The sequence below is a fragment of the Danio rerio genome, chromosome 4 (genome assembly GCF_052040795.2).
Source record: "Danio rerio strain M-AB ecotype USA chromosome 4, GRCz13ab, whole genome shotgun sequence".
Classification (NCBI taxonomy): Eukaryota; Metazoa; Chordata; class Actinopteri; order Cypriniformes; family Danionidae; genus Danio; species Danio rerio.
Genome location: NC_141024.2, coordinates 12,756,925 through 12,781,121, shown reverse-complemented (window position 1 = coordinate 12,781,121; position 24,197 = coordinate 12,756,925). Strand labels below are relative to the sequence as shown.

Here is a 24,197-nt window from a genome sequence, read left to right as displayed (position 1 = left end):
GTGTACTATCCCTTTAATTTATCTGAATGATACTGTTTGATGCATCTTATGGTCATTTTATACGATGAACGAATTCATTTTTGTCCGTTTTCCTCATACAGTTGACAATTGAAAGTTACACCAGTTTTTCTCTTTTAGGTAAGTTAGGATTATCAAATTTGTTTCAGTTATGCTTAATAGCAGAATAATGAGAGAGATATCTTTTGAGAAATTGTTATAAAGTTTCTTAAAAGTCAAATTTACATACAATAAGATTATTATGGCTCGAAAAAGCTCAGATGATGGTGTCAAGGTTTTGGACGTTTCTGCTAATTGACAACATTTGAGTTAATTGGAGGCACAACTGTAGAACAGTATTTAAGGAAAACCTCAAACACACTGCTTCCTTGTGTGACAACATGGGAAAATCAACAAGCCAGAATCAACAAAAAAAAGCCAGCTTACAATTTGCTAAATTACACAGGGAAAAAGAATAATGTTTGGAGACATGTCCTGCGGTCTGATGGAACTAAGATTGAACTGTTTGGCCATAATGACCAGTGTTACATTTGAAGAATGAAGAGGAAAGCTTACAAGCCTAGGAACACCATCCCAACTGTGAAGTATGGGCATCATGTTGTGGGGCTGTTTTGCTGCAGGAGGAACTGGTCCACTTTACAGCATAGATGGCATCATGAAGAAAGAACATTATGTAGAAATACTGAAGCAACATCTCAAGACATCAGCCAGGAAATTAAGACTTGGCCACAAATGGGCATCCAAACAGACCATGACCCTAAGCATACTGCCAAATTAGTTAAAATGGGCTTTAAAAGCAACAAGGTGAATGTTTTGGAGTGGCCATCACAAAGCCCTGATCTCAATCCTATAAAAAAATTGTGGGCAGAGTTGAAAATGCTTGTGCGAGCAAGACAGCCAACAAATCTGACTCAGATACACCAATTCTGTCAGGAGGAATGGGCCAAAATTCCTTCAAACTATTGTGAGTAGCTTGTGGAAGGATACCCAAAACATTTGACCAAAGTTATACAGTTTAAAAGCAAAGCTAAACAAAAAATACCAAGGAAATGTAAACTTTTGACCGTCTAGAAATTATTAAATTATCTCATTATTCTAGCATTTAGAAAATGTAAATCATTTAGGTAATCCTAACAGATCATTTAACATCAGACATTTTTTTTTTATGGTTCTGTTCCTTTTTTTAGAGTATGTAAACTTCTTGTTTCAACTGTATAACCATTGATCACTGGTTCTTTATCTCTTTATTGATCATAGGCTCTGGCTTGCTAGGCAGACGAAAAATTTAGTTCTGTTGACTGTTTCCTAAACAACTAACTAAATCTGTTCATCATTTAAAGTAATTCTACCTTTTGCATCTTGTGTATATATCTTCTTTTTTTTAATAAGGAACTGTCTTCTCTCAGATGTGGCCTTAAAATATGATAATGTGTGTGTTCTGTAGATGAACACATTTCTCATGGGTTTGGAACAACTTGAGGCTCAGTAAATGATTATTAATTTCGAGGTGAACTAATGCTTTAATAATTAACATGAACTGACAATGAGCGATCTTTTTACAATGTTTAATAATCTTGGTCAATTTTAGTTAATTAAAATACAATTGTTAGTTCACAGTGCACTACCTTATGTTAACAAATACAAATTCACATTTAAAAGTGTGTTAGCAAATGCTGAATTAAACATTGACTAAGATTAATAAATGATGAAGAATTGCTGTTCGTTGTTAGTTCATGTTAACTAATATAGTTAACAAATTGTGAATTGTAATCAATGTTTTAAAGAGCTCCGCACATGACGTGGAAGATAAAAGAAGCTTCTCAGTTTCCCTGGATTTACGTTGGAAAAGCGTTAAAGTGTTAGATTTATCCTATGGACCCTTTTCACAAGAGTGTTATGACACGTTTAACAGTCATCATAGTCTTAAATCCTTGAAAGTTTTTAATATTTATTTTTAAATGAAACGTGTGAAGATTGATATGCATTCATGTATGTATTATATCATCTTTGTGTCAAATTACAAAAAAAAAATTTACTTACTTACTTACGTAATTTTAGCCTATATGACCGTAAATGTGATGTTATTCTATCCTCTGCCTGCTGTCATCAGTCTTACACTATTTTTTCCTTTTTCTGCTAGTCCTGAGAACACCATCGTGGCATTTTTCTTTGAATATTTCAGCAAATAGGACTGTAAACAAACATTTGTTGTACTCTCCCATTCACTGCTCTCTAAGATTACCCAATCATGATAACTTCTGCTACTGGGAAACCCAGAAATGTGAAAAGGGTCCATAAACTGATGATGACATTTCTCCCCAAATTAAAACAAGTTATCATTTACAGCATTTCTGTTTTGCATAAAATAACAAAAAGGTGCCACATTTTCATGTTTGTTCACTTTTAGACTTGATAACACAAATGTTTGTCTGTCATAAGAGTTCAGAAACTTAAATGTGGTTGAATTACACTGATTTTAAATGACAATAAATTAAATAATCTGTTATTCCCACACCATCTCACAACAATTCATAACTTTTTGGATTATGGCTATTGGGGTATATGCGCAAAGACTTTTAATTTCAGTCAGCCAGCCCCAGGGCTTTCAGTTAATTGCCATCCCAAAATCCCAGCATTTAAGATCTGATTTCTTAAAAAAAAAAAAAAATACGCTGATCTTTACTGCCTGGCTGAGATACGATATAAAGTGGGTATCAAATCAAACAATAAGCACTGCATTAGATTCTTCCGCACCATGTCTTTAAAATGCGGAAATTAGTTTTACCCCAGTATTGGGGTCAATGGAGTTTTTGCACTAGCCTGCTGCTAATGACAGCACCTGCGTTCAAACCATCTTTCATCTCTTTTTACGCTTTAACAACTATATGAATGCTTAAATCTATTTAACTGATTATTTTTGAATTGCATTACATCAATGCTGTAATGGGAACCTTATGGGATTGAAAATAGTCACATTAAGCTTTGACCGGAAGATCATCATTGGCTGAAAAACACTAGCTGTGCATATACCCCATTCGTAAGATCTCATTTACATAATTTAGTACGATTTGCTAATCCCCAATGATGGTTGAGTTTAGGGGTGGGGTTGGATGCCACGCCTCCTTTTTGAAATCGGACATTTTTGTACGACCGAACTCTTATGAATTAGCCACTAAAATGACAAAACTTAAAACGTTTCCTTGTGAGATCAGGCTGCTTACTGTGACTAATTTTCTGGGGAAAAAAATATTAGGAATAAATCCTTTACAGAATTACACTAACATTAAGTGCTGATTTGTTCGTGATCCATGAGAACCAATGAGCTGCTTCATATTTTATATACTTTTCCTCCAAATCATGTGCGAAGCTTCATCATGGTATGCTTCTTTTTTTTTTGTCCTTTTTTTTTCTCTATGGAGATTGCAGATCTCTCTCTCACACACAAACACACACACACACACACACACATTGACAATTGGTAAAGAATTTGCCCACATTTCCAATGCACTCATTGATACTTGATTCTTGAAATAAAAATAAAATAAATTTAAAAAAGACGTCGATAAAATGAAAAGCATTTTAGAAATCCTGATATGATACCATTTAGAAATAAGAAATGAATCATGGAAAATGCTCCCACCCCCCCAAAAATGTCCTTCCCGTTAGAATCTTTTTTTCTAATCTGGAATATTATAGGTAATATTTTTCTCTTTACAATTTGCTGTACAGCAATAGCAACATAACGTCACGAGCAGGCATCATCTCCAGTTTCTGAAAATCTCTTCATTTCTGCACGAGCGGATCCTTTAGCCACATCCCAGGAGGCCGTTGTGATAGTCTCCAGGGCATCCAGATTTATCCAAAAACTCCTTGTCCTCATGTAAAAGAGCCTCGTGATCCCCGTGCTCCTGATTTGACTCAACTCCTGGGCTTTAAACATTGGCACTGGACTTCCACACTTGCACATTTAACCATCCAATACCATAGTCTCCAGGTTTGGCAGTTTTTAGGGGTCAATATCATCCAACCATCCATAAATCTGGAATGAGCATTGTTGTCCTTTTGCTTCATTCATCAGCTTCTCTTGTGCTCATGAAAGTCACAACTTTCCCAATTTATTTTTCTCATCTGTGCAGGATCTTGATGAAGGAAAGCCCACCGATGTATAATCTTTACAATATAGCCTGTGATTAAAATGTGTTCATGGTTTGTCTTTTAATTTTCCTTTAAACGATCAGGAGACACACACACACGTAGTTAAAAAATGGCCTGTTTTGGTGAGATTAGAAATGACTCTAAATGAACGCATGAATGGAATCTTCAGTTACGGTCTTTTGTTTTTGTTTTCGTTGTTTTTTTCTTTTCTTTAAATGTATCTCGTCTCCCATTGTCCTGCAGCTGCATGTGGGATATTTCAGAAGGCGTCTCTTTAACACACGGTGCCGTTTTCTTGGCGTGATTTAGGGCATGTAGAGCGCGGGATAGGCTGTACGGAGGGCGCCAGCGTGCAGAAGAAGCCAGCGATGAGGGACAGACCCAAACCGCCCCAAGCGCAGAACATGGACCAGCCGTAACCGTGACTGATGTCGTCTGGGAGGCCGTATATGTAGCGCGGGTAACGGGACAGCTCGAAGTTGATGCCTGCTACACAGGTGCACAAGGATATGATGCAAAATGTGCCTGGAAGGAAAGAGAGAAAAAATAAGTGTCAGAATATTTCAGTAGCTTTCATCTGAAAGCTTAATGAACTACATAACGCAAACAAGGTCAAGCTGCTCCAGGATTGGCCAGCCCAGTCACCAGATATGAACATTATTGAGCATGTCTGGGGTAAGATGGAGGTGGAGGCATTAAAGATAAATCCAAAGAATCTTGATTATCTCTGGGAGTCCTGCAAGAACGCTTTCTTTGCAATCATTCCAATAACTTATTAATAAAGTCATCTGGAATGGCAGAGATGTATGCATGCAGTCGTTCATGGGAGTCATACACAATATTATTTATTTTTCCACTGCACCATGACTTTATATTCTATACAGGGGTGGATTTATTAGTTTTGGAGACCTAAGCTATTGCAGCCCTGGGGCCCAACATTCCTTAAATGCATCATTTAAACTTTTATTTAATTATTTTTTTATTTACAGTTCAGTCAATTTGAAGGAAACTAGAATCCACTAGAGCTGCAGAATGAATCAACACGTCTCAATGCAATTAATGTGATTAATTATAAATGTTATTTTCCTTCCAAAACAAAGCGTTATCTCAAAGACATGATGTCTTCATTCTATTTTATTCCTCTGCTAAAGCATAACAGTATAATCTAGGCTATCACAGACGTCTTAAGGTTAACAAAATAAATAAATCAATAATTTCAAAGCAAATTTCAGCACATTGTAATGCTGTTTTGGGGAACCCTTTCTACTTTTATTTAACTTTTTATCCATTTCATTTTTTTATACCACATAAAATGTATTTTCTATGCTCTATGTTTTAAATGATTCGCTTTCTTACAATTAATTTAAGATTAAAAATAATAAATATATATATATATATATATATATATATATATATATATATATATATATATATATATATATATATATATATATATTTATATATATATATATTATTATATTAATAATAATATATTAATTATATATTATTATATATAATATAATATTATATATAATATATTATTAATAATACATATATATAATATCTGTATATCTGTATATCTGTCTGTCTGTCTGTCTGTCTGTCTGTCTGTCTGTCTGTCTGTCTGTCATAGAGCATGGCAGGACTCAAATTTATAATATACATATAAATTTGAGTGCTGGACTGCTCTATGATTGGGGGTGTTGGGCATTTGTACAGTTGTAATAATATTTTATTTCAGGATTTTATTATTACATTAATTTATTATAATAATGTTATATTTCAATTTATAATAAATAATATTTAATTACATTAATGTCAATTGTTTAACTCTCACCATACAAAATATGATAGAAAACAAAGTTAAGGTAACTCTAACCATTTGAGGAAACCAATTGCAACAAACCATTTCAGTTCAAAAACTAATCCTAATGAGTTCTGTGAACTTAATCCATTTGAGTAAACGAAGCAATTTGAGCTCGGTAAAATCCAATAAATAAAGAGAACTCAAACCAACTGAGTACTGTAAAACTCAATAAGTTAAGGCAACTCAAGCCATTTGAGTTAAACTAATCTATATGAGTACTGTGAACTTACTCCATTTAAGTTGAAGTAATGAAGTATTTAATTAACTCTAAACTCTATTCAAATGAGTAGAACTAACTTTCAGTAGATTTTGAGTTAACTACTCTCATTTCAATTAGTAAAGTTGACTGTTGGGTTTTACAGTGTATTTTTTTATAGGTGTAATTTATACTGATATTTATCAGGGGCCCCCAAATTTCCTGGGGCCCTAGCCGCTGTTTACCTTACTTATTGGTTAAATCGCCCCTGATTTTATACTGTACATCATTTCTGTTAAGTGACGAGACTTTTGTCTAAGCAAAGTCAGAGCTTACTGTTATAATTGAATATTTCAAAAACAATGCATGACCATATTTAATTTGGTAAAATAAGCGTAATCTAGAGGCCTTCACCTTTCATATAAGCCACTTCTGATGCCAAATAATCAACTAGAAGTCAATAATATTATCAGAGTACCTCGAAGATTTAGACATTGCACCAACAAGTGATAATACTTGATTTAGATAGATATACGTTATTACATAACACTTGTGACATTCTATCACGCATATTCCTGTATCTCCTTTCATCGACGCCCTTTTTGTTACACACACACTACAAGCTCGATGCACACAAGTCAAGCCCTGTCTAGATAACACGCTAGTCAATAAAGTGCTCTAACGAACTCATTTTCCAGCAGCGTGTGACCGAGCGAGCGTTCAGAGGGGATTCATCCTGCTATAATCTGACCCTCGGTGCTCCTTCTGCCTTTATAATTTAGCATCTTAATTGGCTTTTTAATTGCCATCTCATTATTCAGGCGCAGGGCATCGCATTAATCCAGCGCACATCTTAATTGCGTCTCCGCTTGGCTCTCTGTGGTGCCACCGCCGCCGCACTTATGAGTGTGACGCAAACACAAGTCATCCGCCTCCTCTGCTCCACAGGCAATAACTAAGGATCAGGAACGCACGGTGACAAAGCCACGGGCTGTGCTGATTGGTTTAGAGAGGCTGACTGTGTGATGCTCACCGCCGAGAGCCTCTATGTATGTTGTTGGCATGAAGCGAGATCAGATATCAGGAGGTAATTGATATTACATAATTTGCTTTAATGCCAGCTTCCTGGCTGTCAGGCTGTAATTAATGCAGTCCTGGGGCGACTTGCGTAAGAATTATTGAGAGGGCTTGGGTATTTGATTACAACATTATATATTGTGCATTCTTGCTTTTATTTGTACCTTTACTTCAACTCTGAAAATGGACTGACAGTTTCAATCTACTATAATCTGTTAAGCTGCTTTGACACAATCTACATAGTAAAAGCGCTATAGAAATAAACATGAATTGTAAATGACGGATGCAACGTTGCTCTCATTTGGTTATCTAGGGGCTGAATTCACAAACTAGGCACGGGAATAAAATAGGCCAACTTTTTAAAGGGTCTAAATTTGTCAGCACTTACTCACTGATTTACTTATTTCAAACCAGTTCGAGTTTTTGTTTGTTTATTTGTATTGTAAAACATAAAGGAAGATATTTTGTAGAATGTTGAAACTGTTGACTTCCAAAGTATTTGTTTTTCATGCTATGGATCTCAATGGCTACATGTATCCAGTAAACGATGGACAGGGTGTCAGCGGGGTCTAAAAACTTATTAAAAGTTGATAAATCAATTTACAGAAATTGAAAGCCGTTAAAAAGTATTTAAAAATGCAAGTTGACAAGGTTTACATTTTGTATCAGTATGCTAAAGTTTGCCTGAATGTAATCTTTGAATATTAGGACATTGTGTAGTTTTTAAGAAATCGATAAAATCCTGCTAGATTTGTTTTAGTAATGTATTAGTTTACAATCAGTATTTAATAAATAGTCGCCGATGAGGTCTTAAAATGTATAGAAGAAATCTTAAAAGGTCCTCAAAAGGTATTCATTTGCTGATTCCTTTATATACTCTGTATAGGGGAATTTTTGTTTTTTGCGTGAACTGACCCTTTAACTAATACTTCTGTTGAGTTTTCTCATGTGAGCAAGAAATTTGAGAATATATTCTTTATTATTATACACTTTTGCTTGTTTGTTTTTTGTTTTCTTTTGTCTTTAATTTGTATCATTTAATTTGTGTATTTCTGTAATTTTTATAATAATAATTATTATTAATCTTTTTCATAAGTTTGTTTTTATTCATTCATTTGCTTTTCGGCTTAGTCTCTGTTATTCTGAGGTCGCCACAGCAGAATGAACCGCCAACTTATCCAGCATGTTTTTTTTTTTTTTTTTTTTGTATTCCTAAATTTACTACTTAAGAATTTTTTTACAACAAAACATAGCAAGACTTTAATGTTTGATAGAAATTGGATGAGATTTGAGAATTGGAAATGCAAAAAACATCACTCTGCTTACACAAAATACCTTTACAAATGTCCGTCATGCCAAGTTGTAGAACTAAATATCAATGTTTGATTCATGCTGCAGGCATTTCCCATATTCAATGTGTGGGTGAAATTAAAAATTCAGCAAAAAAAGTATTTATTTATTTATTTATTTATTTATTTATTTATTTAATGCAGTATTGCAAATGAATGACGAAACAATATTTTGGATTTTCAGGATGTGAAATCTAAATTGATTATACAAAGAAAGAATGTACACAGACTCATGTTTTATTACACACATTATCTAACCCACCCATAACATTCCAGTTTCACTGACTTTGCTAGTTTGAGACCTTATCTTTCATTTTAAAGTGACTGAAACCCACTGCTTTAGCTTTAGTTACAAATAACAGACATTGGAGGGAAAATAAAGTTCAAAGTCTCTTTTGGTGGTGCAAAATCTGCCACTGTGCTGACAAAAGTGCACAGCAATGATGGGGCGACACTAAAACATCAAGAGAGCAAAACAGTCTCCCACACACACAGAAATGAACCGGTAAGTCTGCATTTATTGAATTCACCTTTATAAAATACCAATTAATTGGAAAGTGTTTGCATAAATGGTTTTGAGTTACTGCTATTCTTATTTTGCTAGTTTTTTTTTTTTACATATTTAATGTTTTTCATGTGTTCCATTGATAACAATATGTCAATGTTTGATTATAATGCAAAACCTGATATATATTAAAATATGGCTATAATTTATCTGGATAACCTTAAAAATATATAATGTAGGTAAAAAAGGTAAAAATATATATTTCAAAAGAGCTGATTGTACTGTGTTTTCCCACCCAGATGAATTAGTGCAGTGTTTCCCAAGCCTGCTCCTGTAGGAACATCAACTCCTCCCAATCAAACACACCTGACTCCACTCAACAGCTCATTAGTAGAGGCTTCACACTTACAATCACCTGGCCAGAAAACTGAAGCATCTGAACTGTGTGCATCAAAGAACAGGCATGGGAAAAGACTCGTCTGGCAGTCTTAAATAAATAATAAAATGCCTAAAATGTATTAGCTGTATAAGTTACAGGAGTTTATAAGACTAATAATACCAAATACATTCATTTGTTTCAATCTTACCCAAAGCAAATACTCATATAGTTCTAATAACACCTCAGGAAAATTCAATGGCAGCCAGGCAATACAAGAAGACTTCGAGGTGAATAGATATTATATTATAAGCTGTTTGTTATGCTATATTTTATTATGTTATAAGCTTTATGTTATGTTATATTATATGCCACTATAAGCGATTATATGGTTTTATATTTTAAGCTGTTATGTCTGCTATGCTAAGTTATACTGTCTATTATATTATGCTATAAGCTATATGTTATATGCCACTATAAACTGTGCTATTATATTATATTCCCAGCTTAGTTATATTAAATACCATTATAAGCTATGCTATTTTGTTGTGATATCAGCTTGGTTTGTTGTGTTATTTTATATACCATTATAAGCTATGCTAATACAGTATAATACCAAGATAATCTAAGCAATTAAGTTAATTCCAGAGCACATGTAGAATTTAATAATGAATGAAAGCACGTGGTATAATATAATCAATAGTATATTAATTAAAACATACTGCTTGTGTGCTAGTTTAGATTGAACTCACCGCCCATAAGGAAGAGCAGTCCTGCCACATACTGCATGAGGCCGCGGTCCCAGCAGCATCCCAGCATCCCGATGATCCAGCCGAAGAGAATGATGGCCACCGCCATTCCCATAAACCCTGCCGTCATCCTCCGCAGATCTGAAATCAACACATGTAAACCATTCAGAGATGATGAGGACACAAGAAACATCCACTACTGTAAGCGCTCTCTTTATTAAACATGATTGTGTTTGATTCGTAATGCTGCTTTTTCCAAACGGGTGAGTGATGGGGTGGTTATAGGAACTATTGCAGGAGTTGCATTGACGCTTTTGGGTGCTTTTCTTTGCCTCTGGTTATTTTGTTTGGTAGTCATTTGGTGTGTTCAGGATTACTTGATCGCTATATATTAATTTCATATTGTTTTAGCATGGAAAACTCAATTGTGAGTTAACCGACATTGCCCAGCTCAGAGGAAAACGTCACGAGATTATTATCATTATACCATGGCATGAACACTGGGTAGTAACTGATTACATATGGCTGGGTATTAACTGATTACATGTAATCTGGATTACTTAATCAGATTTCGAAACATTAAAGACTTTTAATTAGGTTACAGCATGAGTTACATATTTAAGTCTGCATTTCATTTTTTAATATTTAATTTAATTTGAAATAAATTTTTTTATTAAATTATTTATTATTTATATTCTCAAAATAGCAACTAGCAAAGTGACTTATTGCATTAGCTTTATCTTCATAACTTACTTCATAACATTACATACAAGCAAAAAAAATGATATAGAAATATATATAAAGAAATTAAAACACTTATATTAATTTAATTTCTAATTACAATAAATAAAAGCACATTGTAAGGAATAAAGCTGCAGTTAATGGAAACTGTTGCAGTTTGGAGAAATGAAGTGGCAGTTACAGTAATGAGAAGGCATTGATTGTAAATAAAATAGTCACAAAGTATGAAATTAAGCTGCAATTTGCCACTTTATTTCTCATTATTTGAACTGTGAGTTTTCCTGAACGTGATTTGTTTATATTTGATAACTCTGATGTTACTGTATATGCCATTTTATAATTTTTTTCTATTATTTCTGGTAACCTGGTAATTTTAGTGCATTTATCATTTTATTTATTAGTTTTTTTCCTCAACGCAATATATTTAAATTTGATAACTCTGGTGTTATATGCAATTTGACCATTTCTTGAATTGTTTCTGGCAACCTTATTTTGATGGATTTACCACTTTATTTCTCATAACTGTGACTTTCCTCAACATGATATGTATATTTGATAACTGTGCTGTTATATACAATTTGACCATTTCTTGAAATGATTCTGGCAACCTTATTTTAGTGCATTTATCATTATCTTAGAACTATGACATTCAGGGTTTTTTTTCCCCAATATGTTTATTGATTTTTTTTTTACCTTTTCTTCCCATCAATTAGGCATATAGACAACAATGCAGCATATACAGCACATATCTACACCCTTCTTATATTTATGTATATACACATATACATACACATTCAAATACCATAGGTAAAAAAATAATAATAATAAAAATAAATATATATATATATATATATATATATATATATATATACACACACACACACACACACACACACACACACACACACACACACACACACACACACACACACATATATATATATAATTACATATATATATAATTAAATTATATGTATGTATGACAAAAACAATAATACAAATAAAAGAAAATAATAAAAAATAATAATAAATAAACTGTGACATTCCTGTGATCTATTCTGTGATCTATTTCAGTTTGATAATTTTGATGTTATTTACAACTTGAGCGTTTCTTATTGTTTCCGCCAACCTTATTTTCTTGCATTTGCCGCTAATAACTAGTGATAGCGACTATTAATCTCACTATCAACTTTGTTGTATTTAAAAGTATTTTATTTGCACAGACTGCACAACAAATTTGCAAAAGCTTTTTTCAACTGAAAAAATAAACTCAACTTCATGTAACTAATTTATTTCTCACAAAACCACTTTATTTCTTTCATATGCAACTTACTGTACTTGTAACCACAACTCTCAAAATATCTGCATAATCTCTCTTTCATCTTGACTTTGCAACCATAATTCCAACAACGGCAAGGCGAGTTAATTTATATAGCACATTCCTTACACAATGCTAATTCAAAGTGCTTTACATAAACAAGAATAAAAGAAACAAGTATAAGCAATAAACAAAGAATACAAATGATTAAAAACAGATTAAAATGTGTTAAATCAGGTTTAAAGGAATGAAAAGGAAAACAAAGACACAATAGTGTGATCTGTCAGACGTAGCACAGTGCTCATTCAGCAAAGACACAGCTAAACCAAAGTGTTTTAAGCCTTGATTTTAATGTGTCTGATGTTGGAGCACATCTGATCATTTCTGGAAGCTGATTCATAGTAGCCGATTCACCCTTCTTTGAACTGAAATTTCTAATTTACTTGATCCTAATGATCTGAGTGACCTGTGTATTCAGTGAGGTCCTAGGCCATTTAGTGGTTTATAGATCAGTAATAATATTTTAAAATCTATTCTGAATGTTACTGGGAGCCAGTTTAAAGACATGAGGACATAACAATTTTTGCCATTTCAACTGTTTTTGTAATTTCAAATTTCAACTCAAAAAAATCCTTAGAGTTACCTTTTAAAAATGGCCGTATTACTGGCGTTTGTGTGTTGTTCAATGCTCTGTAGTGCGTTTGATAGATCTGTGCTATCTCAGTTTTCATGTTTAGTTGTATTTCTTTCTCTTTTAAGGCGTCCTGAAGCTGTTTACCTCACAGTCCACGGAGAGCTCAGTTATGACCCTTAGATATGGTTTACTACAGTAACGCCACAATAAAACAGAGCGGAGCCTTCACAACACTGGAACACTTGGTGTAGTGATAAATTGATCCTCTACTTACAGAGAATGATGGAATATGACTTGGCTATCAAACATACTGGTTTCACAAGAGTGTTAGCCTTTTTAAACATGAGTCTGGATGCAAACGCTTCACCACACACATGTCGGCCAAAGATATCTTACATACTTGTAGTTTCTTACATAATAGCATTAATAATAATATGGACACTGTTGTTGTATAAACAGTGGTGTCTGGTTCTGATGTCATTTAGAATGATGGTCATGAACATTTCTGTAGATTATAGAAGAGTTGTACTGAATTATCAAAATGCGGTAGAAAGCTTTGGCGTTTTTAAGTTTATCTGTCCAAATATAAACACAAGAGAAACTGATTTATATAAAAGCTAGTTATAAAACATTGTTTTCTGCCTGAATGTTTTGCTGGTTTTAAAAAATATTTATGGATTTTTTGTTTGCAAAATTGATACAAAATATGCTTATTACTTGTATACTGTAAAGAAGTTTCTTCATTAAGATATATGTTTATTACAAAACTTTATTTAACATAGTCTGTGAAATAAATAAATGAACACAAATAAAAATAAGTAATAACATATTATATAAATTATTATTATTACTGTTATTTATTTTACTTTACTATTATTTATTTTATCTTACTATTTTATTTACTTTTTTATTTTATTTTAATTTTTAATTCTATTTTATTAACTTTTTATTTTATTTTATTTCTTATTTTACTTCGTTATTTTTAATTTAATTAACTTTTTTATTTTATATTCGGTTTCATTTTATTTTATTTTTTTATTCTATTTTTATTTTGTTCACTTTTTATTCTATTCTATTTTATTTACTTTGTCATTTTATTATTTTATTCCATTTTTTATTTTATTTACTTTTTTATTTTATTTGCTTTTTATTTTATTTACTTTTTATTTTATTTTTAAATTCTTTTTTTGTTTTATTTTATTTTTTATTCCATTTATGTTATTTACTTTTTAATAGCATTTTTTTAACTGTTTCATTCTATTTTGTTAAAGATAGTTAAATACTAACTTATTTGTTATTATAATTATTATTATTATTCAGCCTTAAGGCCTTTTAGGTATATTTAATTTGATTTAACCTTATTAAATTAAATTTGCTCATTCATTACATGACATAAATTTGAACTCTACTGAAACATTTAAAAGTGTGACGCACTCATATTTATGAGTAACTCGTCTTTCCAAAATAGGAATGTATATTTAATATTGCTTCAAGCATGTGATGCAGTTTTAGCAACAGTACATCTCTGCTTTGCATGCCAAGTCTGACTTTTTCGTTGCACTTTTTCAGCAAATATTAATACAGATGTGAAAGTAGGGGAGATTGTGGAAGCATTTCTTAAAGGTTCTTACGCAATATGACTGATGCTAAGCCAGACTGTCAGCATCGTTCAAAATGCATGTTAACTAGAAGAAACCCGTCAACAAGAGTACAAGAGCAGACAGATCTTCTGGAGACAGGCCAGGACAGTCTCAGTAGTTTACCCTCTCCTTTTGTTTGAAATTCTAGCTTTTTTTCTGTGTGTATGTGTGTTTGTAACCTGCTGGGCCTCCAGATGTGTCTGCTTCTGCCAGATGAATGAGAGAGACTGTAAACGACGCTCTGCAAGCCAATGAGAGCTCTCCAAATCTCTGAGGAGAACAGCGGATAATTATGTGTGGCAGTGGATCTTCAGCAATTAGACACTTTTTAATCAGAATCAACTGTACTGAAGCTTGTTTCTCAGGTTTGATGTGTGAAATGTCAGATCTGTCGAATGCAGTTTATGCCTTGAATGCCTGAAATGATGGACTGATTCTTTAGGGCTAGACTTCACAGGGTTTTGGCTTTTGTTTCTCTTCTCTCTCTCTTTTTTTTAACCGTATAAACACTTACGTTTGTCTAACACACACGCATACATTGAGTTTCCAGAGGAAGGGAGTAAAAGCTGAAGCATTTAAGAATAAACGTGAGTTTATGACAGATTTTGAAATTCAGCCTGAAGAAAGAAAGCATTAGTTTATTAAATCAAAAATACTATAGTGAAAATGTGTCAATGATGGGTGTGTTTTTAAAATCTTGCTTAACTACAGAAAACAATTGTAAAACCTTCATACAAATAGTAAAAAAAATCTATTATTTTTTGTCTTTTGATAAATTAATTTTAATATTTTTCTTTTTAGTGTGTGTTTGTGTGTGTGTATGCGTGCATGCGGGCGTGCGTATATATGTATGGTAGCATTTCACAAGTCCAAAGTTAAGTAGAGAGAGCTTTAATTTTCTCTCTAGCACTGAAACAGTTTCTCCTGGTCTGCTGTAGTTCAGTGTCAGTGAACACACGCAGTGAACTGTGCACCATTGTCTGCTTTTTAAGAAGTTGGAGCATTTTAATTACTCGTTCGAATAGTATTCCACCGCGACAGCGCATATAAGATAAATGACGTCAATACATAATAACCGGTGTTGGTCTACTATTGGACCGATACCGAATTGTCCACATGCATCAAAGAAGCAATTCATTTTTTCACCCCTAATATATATAATAATTAGTGCTAGGCAAAAATTAATCGCAATTAGTCACATCCAAAATAAACATTTGTTTAGACATTTTATGTGTGTACTGTGTGTATTTATATGTTTATTTTAATGTAATTATTTGTATTTAGATAAAAAATCTGATACTAATTATATATACATTTAATTATATATGTATAATATTTATGCTTTTTTTACAAATTCATGCATTTATGAATAATAATAATTCCAGAGAAAAGTGGAGATTAACATTTGTGTTTCAGTGAAAAGTTAGAATGAATCTCATTTTGACTCTTATCTTGATTAGTTGTTTTTTTACCCCTCTGGCATCTCATTTGCTTTGTTTGGCTGCATTGTGGATTAAGTATTAAATATGACAAATAAATGTGTGTCTGATCCGTCTTAATCTTTTCTCCAGTTATATCCATATTATGATTCACTTGTGAGTAAAAAAGACATAAATGAGAGAATATTAAACAATATAAGGTGGGATGCCTTGACAAAGCATGGGTTTTTAAAAAGCTGAAGTGTCATTATGTTTCGATGAAGGATTATTAAAACAAACATTTACTTTCTCTTGTAAAACCATGTCTTGATGAATCGTGCACAAAATTACTAAGAAGGCATATAAAAACGATTTAAGGCTTAATTTATGAACCAAATTTGCTGAACTCATTTTTCAACCCAAATATCCCACCAGGGATCGCTTTGAAAATTAAGCATCTTTCTTTTTTTCTTCCTCTTTTTCTAGTTTGAGCAGCAGAGATTCATGTTCGGTTTTGTACACAATCCCAAAATGACCCACACACCTCATACATAATTACACATCTGTTCTGACGTCCCAATCAAACGCGGTCATAAATCATATTCCTTTCTTGACTTAATGTCATAATCCTCCATACAGAAGTAAACTAACCGCATGATCCAACCACGTAATGGCCACAGCATGGAAAGCTAATGGCAAATGTGATTGATGCTGGACTGCTCATGTTGGATGACGCCGCAATCCAATTGGGAAACAAACTGAGCCTTAATCAAATTGATATTACAAAAAGCCTCATATTTCAGTATGTACAAACCTGGGGTCTTATCCACTTATCCATTACTAACCCACTGTCATATATAGACCATTTCAATGTGGCGATGACATTGGTCCATGAACCATATACCTGTGAACATTGGACTGTAAAATAACATCACAGTTGCGTCACTTCCTGCTAAACTGTGTTTTTAAAAATAAATGTACCTAAAATTACCTCATACTTCAGTGTCTCATCAAATCTTCTGACCAATCAAATGCTGTCTAGTGTCTGACATGCCTTACCGCTTGAGCAGGCTTCTTATTTGCTTTTCATTTGATGCACTTTATCTTAACCCCTCTCACTGGCAGAGCTTTGAGAAAAACAAAACACCATTGGCTCTTTTATAAAAAGGTAAGAAACTTCTTCATGTCCCGCCCTGCCTTCATGTGTCAGTTGAGATTGCCACATTTCAAAGGACTACAAGACCTTTAAAGACATCTTCAACAACAATGTTATTAGGTGTGGTAACTAGTATAATCGAATAATTTACTCCATTAAATGTTTACAAAGTAATGCACAGCTGAGATGGGTTTAACGACATGTATTATGTTCCAAATCCACTAACATGCCACTTTATTAGGTACACCTGTCCAACTGCGTGTTAACGCAAATTTCTAATCAGCCAATCACATGGCAGCACCTCAGTGCATTTAGGCATGTAGACATGGTCAAGACGATCTGCTGCAGTTCAAACTGAGCATCAGATTAGGGAAGAAGCTCAGGCTCACAAAAATTGGACAGTGGAAGATTGGAAAACATTGCCTGGTCTTTATTTCTGCTGCGACATTTGGATAGTAGGGTCAGAATTTGGCGTCAACAAAATGAAAGCATGGATCCATCCTGCCTTCAGTTCAGGCTGTTGATGGTGGTGTAATGGTGTGGGGGATATTTCTGTGGGAGGCCCATTATTAACAAGTTAAGATGTTTGATTTATGATCACACAGTGTACCCATCTTCTGATGGCTACTTCCAGCAGGATAGTGAATGAGCGAATCATCTCAGACTGGTTTCTTGAATATGACAATAAGTTCACTGTACGCAAATGGCCTCCACATGCACCAGATCTCAATCCAATAGAGCACATGTGTGGTGGAACTGCAGATTCGCATCATGGATGTGCAGCCGATTAATCTGCAGCAACTGCATGATGCTACCATGTCAATACAGACCAAAATCTCTAAGGAAAATATCTTGTACCTTTTTGAATCTATGCCACGAAGGATTAAGGCAGTTCTAAAGGCAAAAGGGGGTCCAACCCGGTACTAATAAGTTGTACCTAATGAAGTGTCTGGTAATTCAACATGACTTACTGTTCACTTTAAGCATCCAATAGAGCATTTGGACTCATAAAAAAACTGATGTTTGACTTAAGACTTAACAAGCAGCTAAACATATGCTAACTGTATTATGGTAAATGAAGGTCCGGCGTCGGAACAGCAGGTCGAGTGTAAAATGACCATGTGCTTCTCCTGACACTAAACTAATGTTCACATCTGCTCGGAAGAAACTGATTTGCATGCAAGACATGGTGAAGAAAAATGAGCACAAACTGGCTTGGCTAAATTAGCATTTCGTCTTCGCTGACTCAGACCTCGAGAGTCCTTGTCGGCGTCCCATTGGGATTATATCATACGTGTCTTAAGTCATGCAGCAATATTGTTTACATGCAATCGAAATGGGGAGCCTCTTTTCATCTGCGACCTTTTGGAGAGGCAGCGATATTGTTAGAGGAAGGCTTTTGTTTGGAAACGAGACGTGTTACAATGAGCACATGCAAATCTGGCTGCTGGCGAACAAATGAAATGATATTGCTGGAGGAGTAATGCGTATTAGATTTATTTACACTGGCTTTATTGTTGCGTTTTTTTTTTTTCAGAGATTAATAAATGTTAGACGTGAGTAAAAGTGGAGAGTGGTTGTATTATTATTTATTATTTATTTGTTAATTTTTTTTAATTGAGTTGTATCTTAAAGGTTTCCCAGTACTGGGTTGCAGCTGGAAAGGCGTCCGCTGCGTAAAACATATGCTGAATGAATGCATCTTAAAGAGACAGTTCACACAGAAATTTTCATTTGCTGTCTATTTATTCATTTCCAGGCAACCCTAGATGACTTAATTTACTAAAGTACAACAGATCCGTGTTTCTCAACCACGTTCCTGGAGGACCATTAGCTCATTTTTCATTCTTAACCAAACACACCTGATTCAGATCATCAGCTTGTTAGCAGAGACTGAAGGACCTGTAATGGGTGTGACAGACAACAGAGACATCCAAACCATGCAGTGCTGGTGGTTCTCCAGGATCGTGGTTGAGAAACACAGCAGTAGATCATAAAAGAAAGATTTTCATATGTACAGATAAAACTAAAATGTGGCTGTTATGTTTAATTCTTTGGTTTTATGAAATTAAATGAGCAGTCTGTGCAAGAAACTGAACATTATTTACAACATTATTACCTTTAATCCACAGCCTTGGCAAATATTCATGAGTGCGTTTAATTTAGTCTGTAGCATGAGCTGCTGCTGACCTTTATTTTAGCTTTAATATCATTTATTCTTTAAATTATTTTCTCCTAAAACTTGGATTCAAAGGTCAGCAATATTAAATTTAAATTACTTTTTAAAATGTATTCATTATTTCTACCTAAAACTTTCTGTCTGTTAGATTTATTTATTTATTTATTTATTTAAAAATATGTATGTATATATTTTTGTCAAATGTCAACAAAATTAAATTATATTAAATGTACATTTTAGTCAATTTTTAAACTTTCAAAGGTCATGTAACATCCTGGTTTCTGTTTATGTATATGTCTGTTTAGTGCTTTCATGTCACTTCCTGTCACCTTAGTTTTCCCTTATTATCTTGTTAATCTTTGAGTTAATTGTCTCCACCCCATCATCAGCTTGTTTAGTTTCCTTCTGTACTTATAGCCTGTTCTGTTAGCGCTTTATCGTCATTAGTTTTAAGTCAATCCCATGATGTCTTCACGTTTCATTTGTTGTTTTGTTTTAGTTTAGTTTTGGTTTGGTTTAAACAAATGTTTGATGGCTTCATTTGGATCACCTCTGTTTATTTCCTGCACTACACCAGATGTGACAGGTCAGCGTGATTTCATTTAATTTAAAGAGCACCTACTGTATGATGCAAATCAACTTTTGTAAGCTGTTTGGGCAGAACTGTCTGTATGTATAGTGTGTCCACTGTCATATTGGAGTAATATAAATACAATAAGTCACTTTTTAAAAATTTTATTTAACTGATAGTCAAAACATGTTAAAAAAAAACACATTACAAAACAGTCAGGAAAAAGTGTTTTATGTAAATTCGGACCACAAGTCCACATAAATGGACATCATTTTTCTCTAAACGTACATCATATCAAAAGATGATACCTAGGTTTTTATTCTAATTAAGATCCAATAAGCCCAAATAGCAAAGAGAAATAAAAAAAATGCATGTTAAAAAAACACCTTGCGCCTTGAGAGGTTAAAAAAGGACTTAATTCCCAGTGATTTTGAGGTCCACTGCAACATGTAGGAGTGCAGTTTCCCCACACACTGAATCCATTGGCAGGTGCCATGTTTCTATCATAACATGTATACACGTGTCCACAGGACATTTTTGCAAATAAACTGGTATTAAAACATGCAACTCTCTGTGAGTTTTATAAGTTTAAAACATTTTTAAAACAGAGCATGTTTGTAATAAAGAGGGTAAAATCGCTGTAATTCTTTAATCAACAATCACCACGGCTGGAGAGTGTCAGTAATCACTAATATGTGTGTGTGCGCGTGCGCGCGTGTGTGTGTGTGTGTGTGTGTGTGTGTGTGTGTGTGTGTGTGTGTGTGAGTAAAAGTACTGCAAACGGTATTTTTGTGTGACTCATCATTTCAGAAAGGCTTGAATAAACTCCACCTCAAATACATCAAATACAAATGTACACAAATACATATATACTTGTTATTTTTAATGAATGAGCAATATTTTAGTTTGATTCGTGTCTGTCTCTATCATTGACTGCTGTTTATCTGATGTAATGGAGGAGAAGCAGACAAGCATGTTGGAACAGTGGCCGGAAAGAAACAGCTCAGTTACATTTAAAGCCACATGCTACAAAATCAGCTACAAAGTGTTCAGACACCCAAATGGACAGATTCTGGAGGCTATAATAAATAATCTGATGGGTATTTTGAGCTGTAACTTTACAGACGAATTCTGGAGACACCAAAGGTTTATCTTACATCTTGTAAAAGGGGTAAAATATGTGCCCTTTAAAACTTATTTCATTTTTAAATAACAATTTTGACAATTTTTTTAAAAACATTTTGAACAATGTTTGACTTTAGGTTTGGATTTTTTATTAAATGTATTAAATAAATGTAGAATTTAATTTAATAATTTTAGAATTTAATTTAATTTAATATCCTAAGGGTGAGAGTATAACCTGTCCCCTTAAAACTCTGCATTAACTTCTAAACCAAGACCCCGTGTCTGATTTTCTGTTCCTCTTCAGTAACTCAGAAGTAGCCAAAGCTATTATTTTAGCAATAGTCAAACGACAGCAAGACACTGCTGCTTATGTTCAGTTTTACAATAACAAAAACCACTTGTCAGGTTTTGCCGTCAGCCACAATCTCTGTGCCTTTGTTTTTTCCTCTACTTTCAGTGCCTCATCGTTCTGGACGTCAGATTTCCTTCCAGTTTGAATTGTAAACAAACTTCTGTTATCCTCAAAAGTGCTTGTATTCGGCTGAATTCAATCTGTCAAACTGATTCCTAAAGTCTATAAAAACATGTCGTGCTTTTTGCTGAAGTGAGTCAGCATGTTTTACTGCTTGCTTCTTTTTTTCTCTCTCTTTTTTTCTGAATGGCCGCTGAAGGTAATAGGGCTTAATTTCATTACTTCCAACGCCGTTGGGAAGAAAACAATTGAGAAATAAAATTAGATTACAGAAGTGGCGACTGGAGAAGAGAGAGGAACATCATACTTGTATACTCAAGAGAAACATTGGCATAGTAAACTAGACGTGATGCTGCATGTAGTTGGCATGATTTACAGTGTCTGGAATAGCATGTTGGCATGTCTGCTGTTTCTGCGGTGCACCCTAAGCAGTGTGCAGATGTAAATTATGCAGGATTGCACTGATATATGGAAGGCCACTATGCATGATTTAAGCCTATCATTTTCTGTTTTACAAGCGATCCAGAAGTAATTGCCCAGGGGTTTTACCTATGATTCATTTATTAGATGGAAAATGCAACATTTGACTGAAAATGCAAAGTAAGCATTTAATTGAAAAATCCAATATAGAGGAGACGTGTAACAATAATATCGCTCACTATTGGTTGAATTATTTCTATTTAATGTATTTGTATATTAATATATTTAAAAACAACAAGATTTCATTACTTTACAATTTCTTAATTAAAACTAAACGATGTTTGCTTTTATTTTAAGTTGAATTTAGTTTTATCTTAATCTTTATTTCATTCCAATTAGTTTGCAGTATTTTAAATGTCTTTTTGATGCAACAATTTATTTAAAGGTCAGTGGAATTCATTTATTATCTAAATATAATTTAATGCATAATTCTCTCCTGATGTTTTAATTTAGAGCTTTTTAAATAAAATGTTTATTTTCTACTAAAACTTTGATTCAAAGATCAGCGCAGTTAAATTAAAATAGTTAATATTTCATCATGTTACAGTAATTTATTTTTTCTTCTTAAATTTGTATTAAAATGGCAGTATAGTTTCATTTAAATTAAGCTAAATTGTAATTATTTCTTAGCAATTATTATTAATTCTTAATTAGTTAATTTTATTTAATTAAACTTTTTTGTTAACAATGCTTGAACAATAACAGAAAGGCATTACTACTTTTTAAAATTACACAAAAGACTGATAACAATCAGTTTACATTCACAACCTTTCCATCCTCATTATTAATAATGACACAACATATAAAAATAAATAAATACCAAAAATTAACAAAAAAAAATGATAAAGAAAAATACGGAGCAGGGGAAACCAAATGATGAATATAAATGTCTTGAGTGAGTTTATTTTAATATTGTAGTAAATTTAATTACATTAGTTAATTTGAATTATTATCCATCTTTTGGATAAGACTTTAAACCGAGGTCCTGACTCTCTGTGGTCATTAAAAAATCTCATGACACTTCTCGTAAAGAGTAGGGGTGTCCAGGCCAAATTCCCTCCATCGGCCCTGAATTCCCCATGCATCCACTGAATTGGCTCTATCACAATCTCTCCACTCCACCTATAGCTGGTGTGTGTTGTGCCGTTGTCCTGTGGTTGCCGTCGCATTATCCAGGTGGATTTTGATTTGGGTGTATGGCCATATAAATGTGCTGTTAATACACTTTACTTACTTACTATTATTAAGAAATATATGTTTTATATACCCCACTCTCATTGGGGATTGTTGAGTGACACACACTTCAGTCAAACCCTTTGCGTTGACGGGTCTCAATCGACTGGCATCAGCAGCGCCGGCGTCCCAAACACAAGTCAACATGTCCTGCAGGACGAAGCCTGTGCCTCTATATTCTGTTGTCAATAAAGGACACTGAAGGAATTTCAGAAACAGAAACCCAGTTCACCGTAAAACCTGATCAATCCAGACCAGATCAGAAATTACATTTCTGCAAATTTATTTTCTCAAAACAGTTCATTTCTATTCCTCTTTATTTCTATAACTCTTTTACAATGTAGATTGTCACAGCAGCATAACATAGAAGTTCTAGCACATTAAAACGGCTTCAGTCCAGATTTTAAACAGTCTTTAAGTCAGTTTAAGGTAAACTCATTTTAAAGATATTGGTAGATCATTAAGAAAAAATTGGTAATACTTTTTTAAAAGAATGGCCTATTAGTTAAGTCAGTACTAATTCATCTTTGTTACCATTATTTAAGTTAAATAACGTTAGTTCATGTTAACTCACTGTGCAGGAACTAATTTTAACAAGCTCAACTTTCGCTTGGATGTTATTAATGCATTAGTAAATGTTAAACAAGGCGTTCTCAGACTTGTTCCTGGAGGTTCAATGTCCTGCAGAGTTTGGCTCTAATTTGCCTCAACATACCTGCAAGATGTCTATAAGACAAGCCTATAAGAGCTTGGTTAGCTAGCCCAGGTGTATCTGATTGGGGTTGACGCTAAAATCTGCAGGACACCCGATCTCCAGGACCGAGATTGAGAACCCCTGAGTTAAACTATGATTAATTAATGCCTTACAAAATAATTCACCAATAGTTAATGTTACTAAATGCATTAATAATAACTAATGGGCCATTATTCTGAAGTTT

At 33.5% G+C, this 24,197-nt stretch overlaps 1 protein-coding gene and 1 long non-coding RNA gene across 2 annotated transcripts in view; one reads left to right on the top strand and one right to left on the bottom strand.

Annotated features, from left to right (window-relative positions):
* Window positions 1–4,383: 4,383 nt before the first annotated feature.
* tmem178bb (transmembrane protein 178Bb) overlaps window positions 4,384–24,197 on the bottom strand; it is a 119,853-nt gene continuing 100,039 nt past the window's right edge. The window contains 2 exon segments of the mRNA NM_001002396.2: window positions 4,384–4,698; window positions 10,296–10,433. Coding sequence (NP_001002396.2) covers window positions 4,448–4,698; window positions 10,296–10,433 — 389 coding nt within the window. The 3' untranslated portion in view covers window positions 4,384–4,447.
* Window positions 9,626–24,197, top strand: part of si:ch211-9f20.4 — a 53,108-nt gene continuing 38,536 nt past the window's right edge. Inside the window, 2 exon segments of the long non-coding RNA NR_186828.1 lie at window positions 9,626–9,833; window positions 10,280–10,493. This is a non-coding gene — a long non-coding RNA (si:ch211-9f20.4).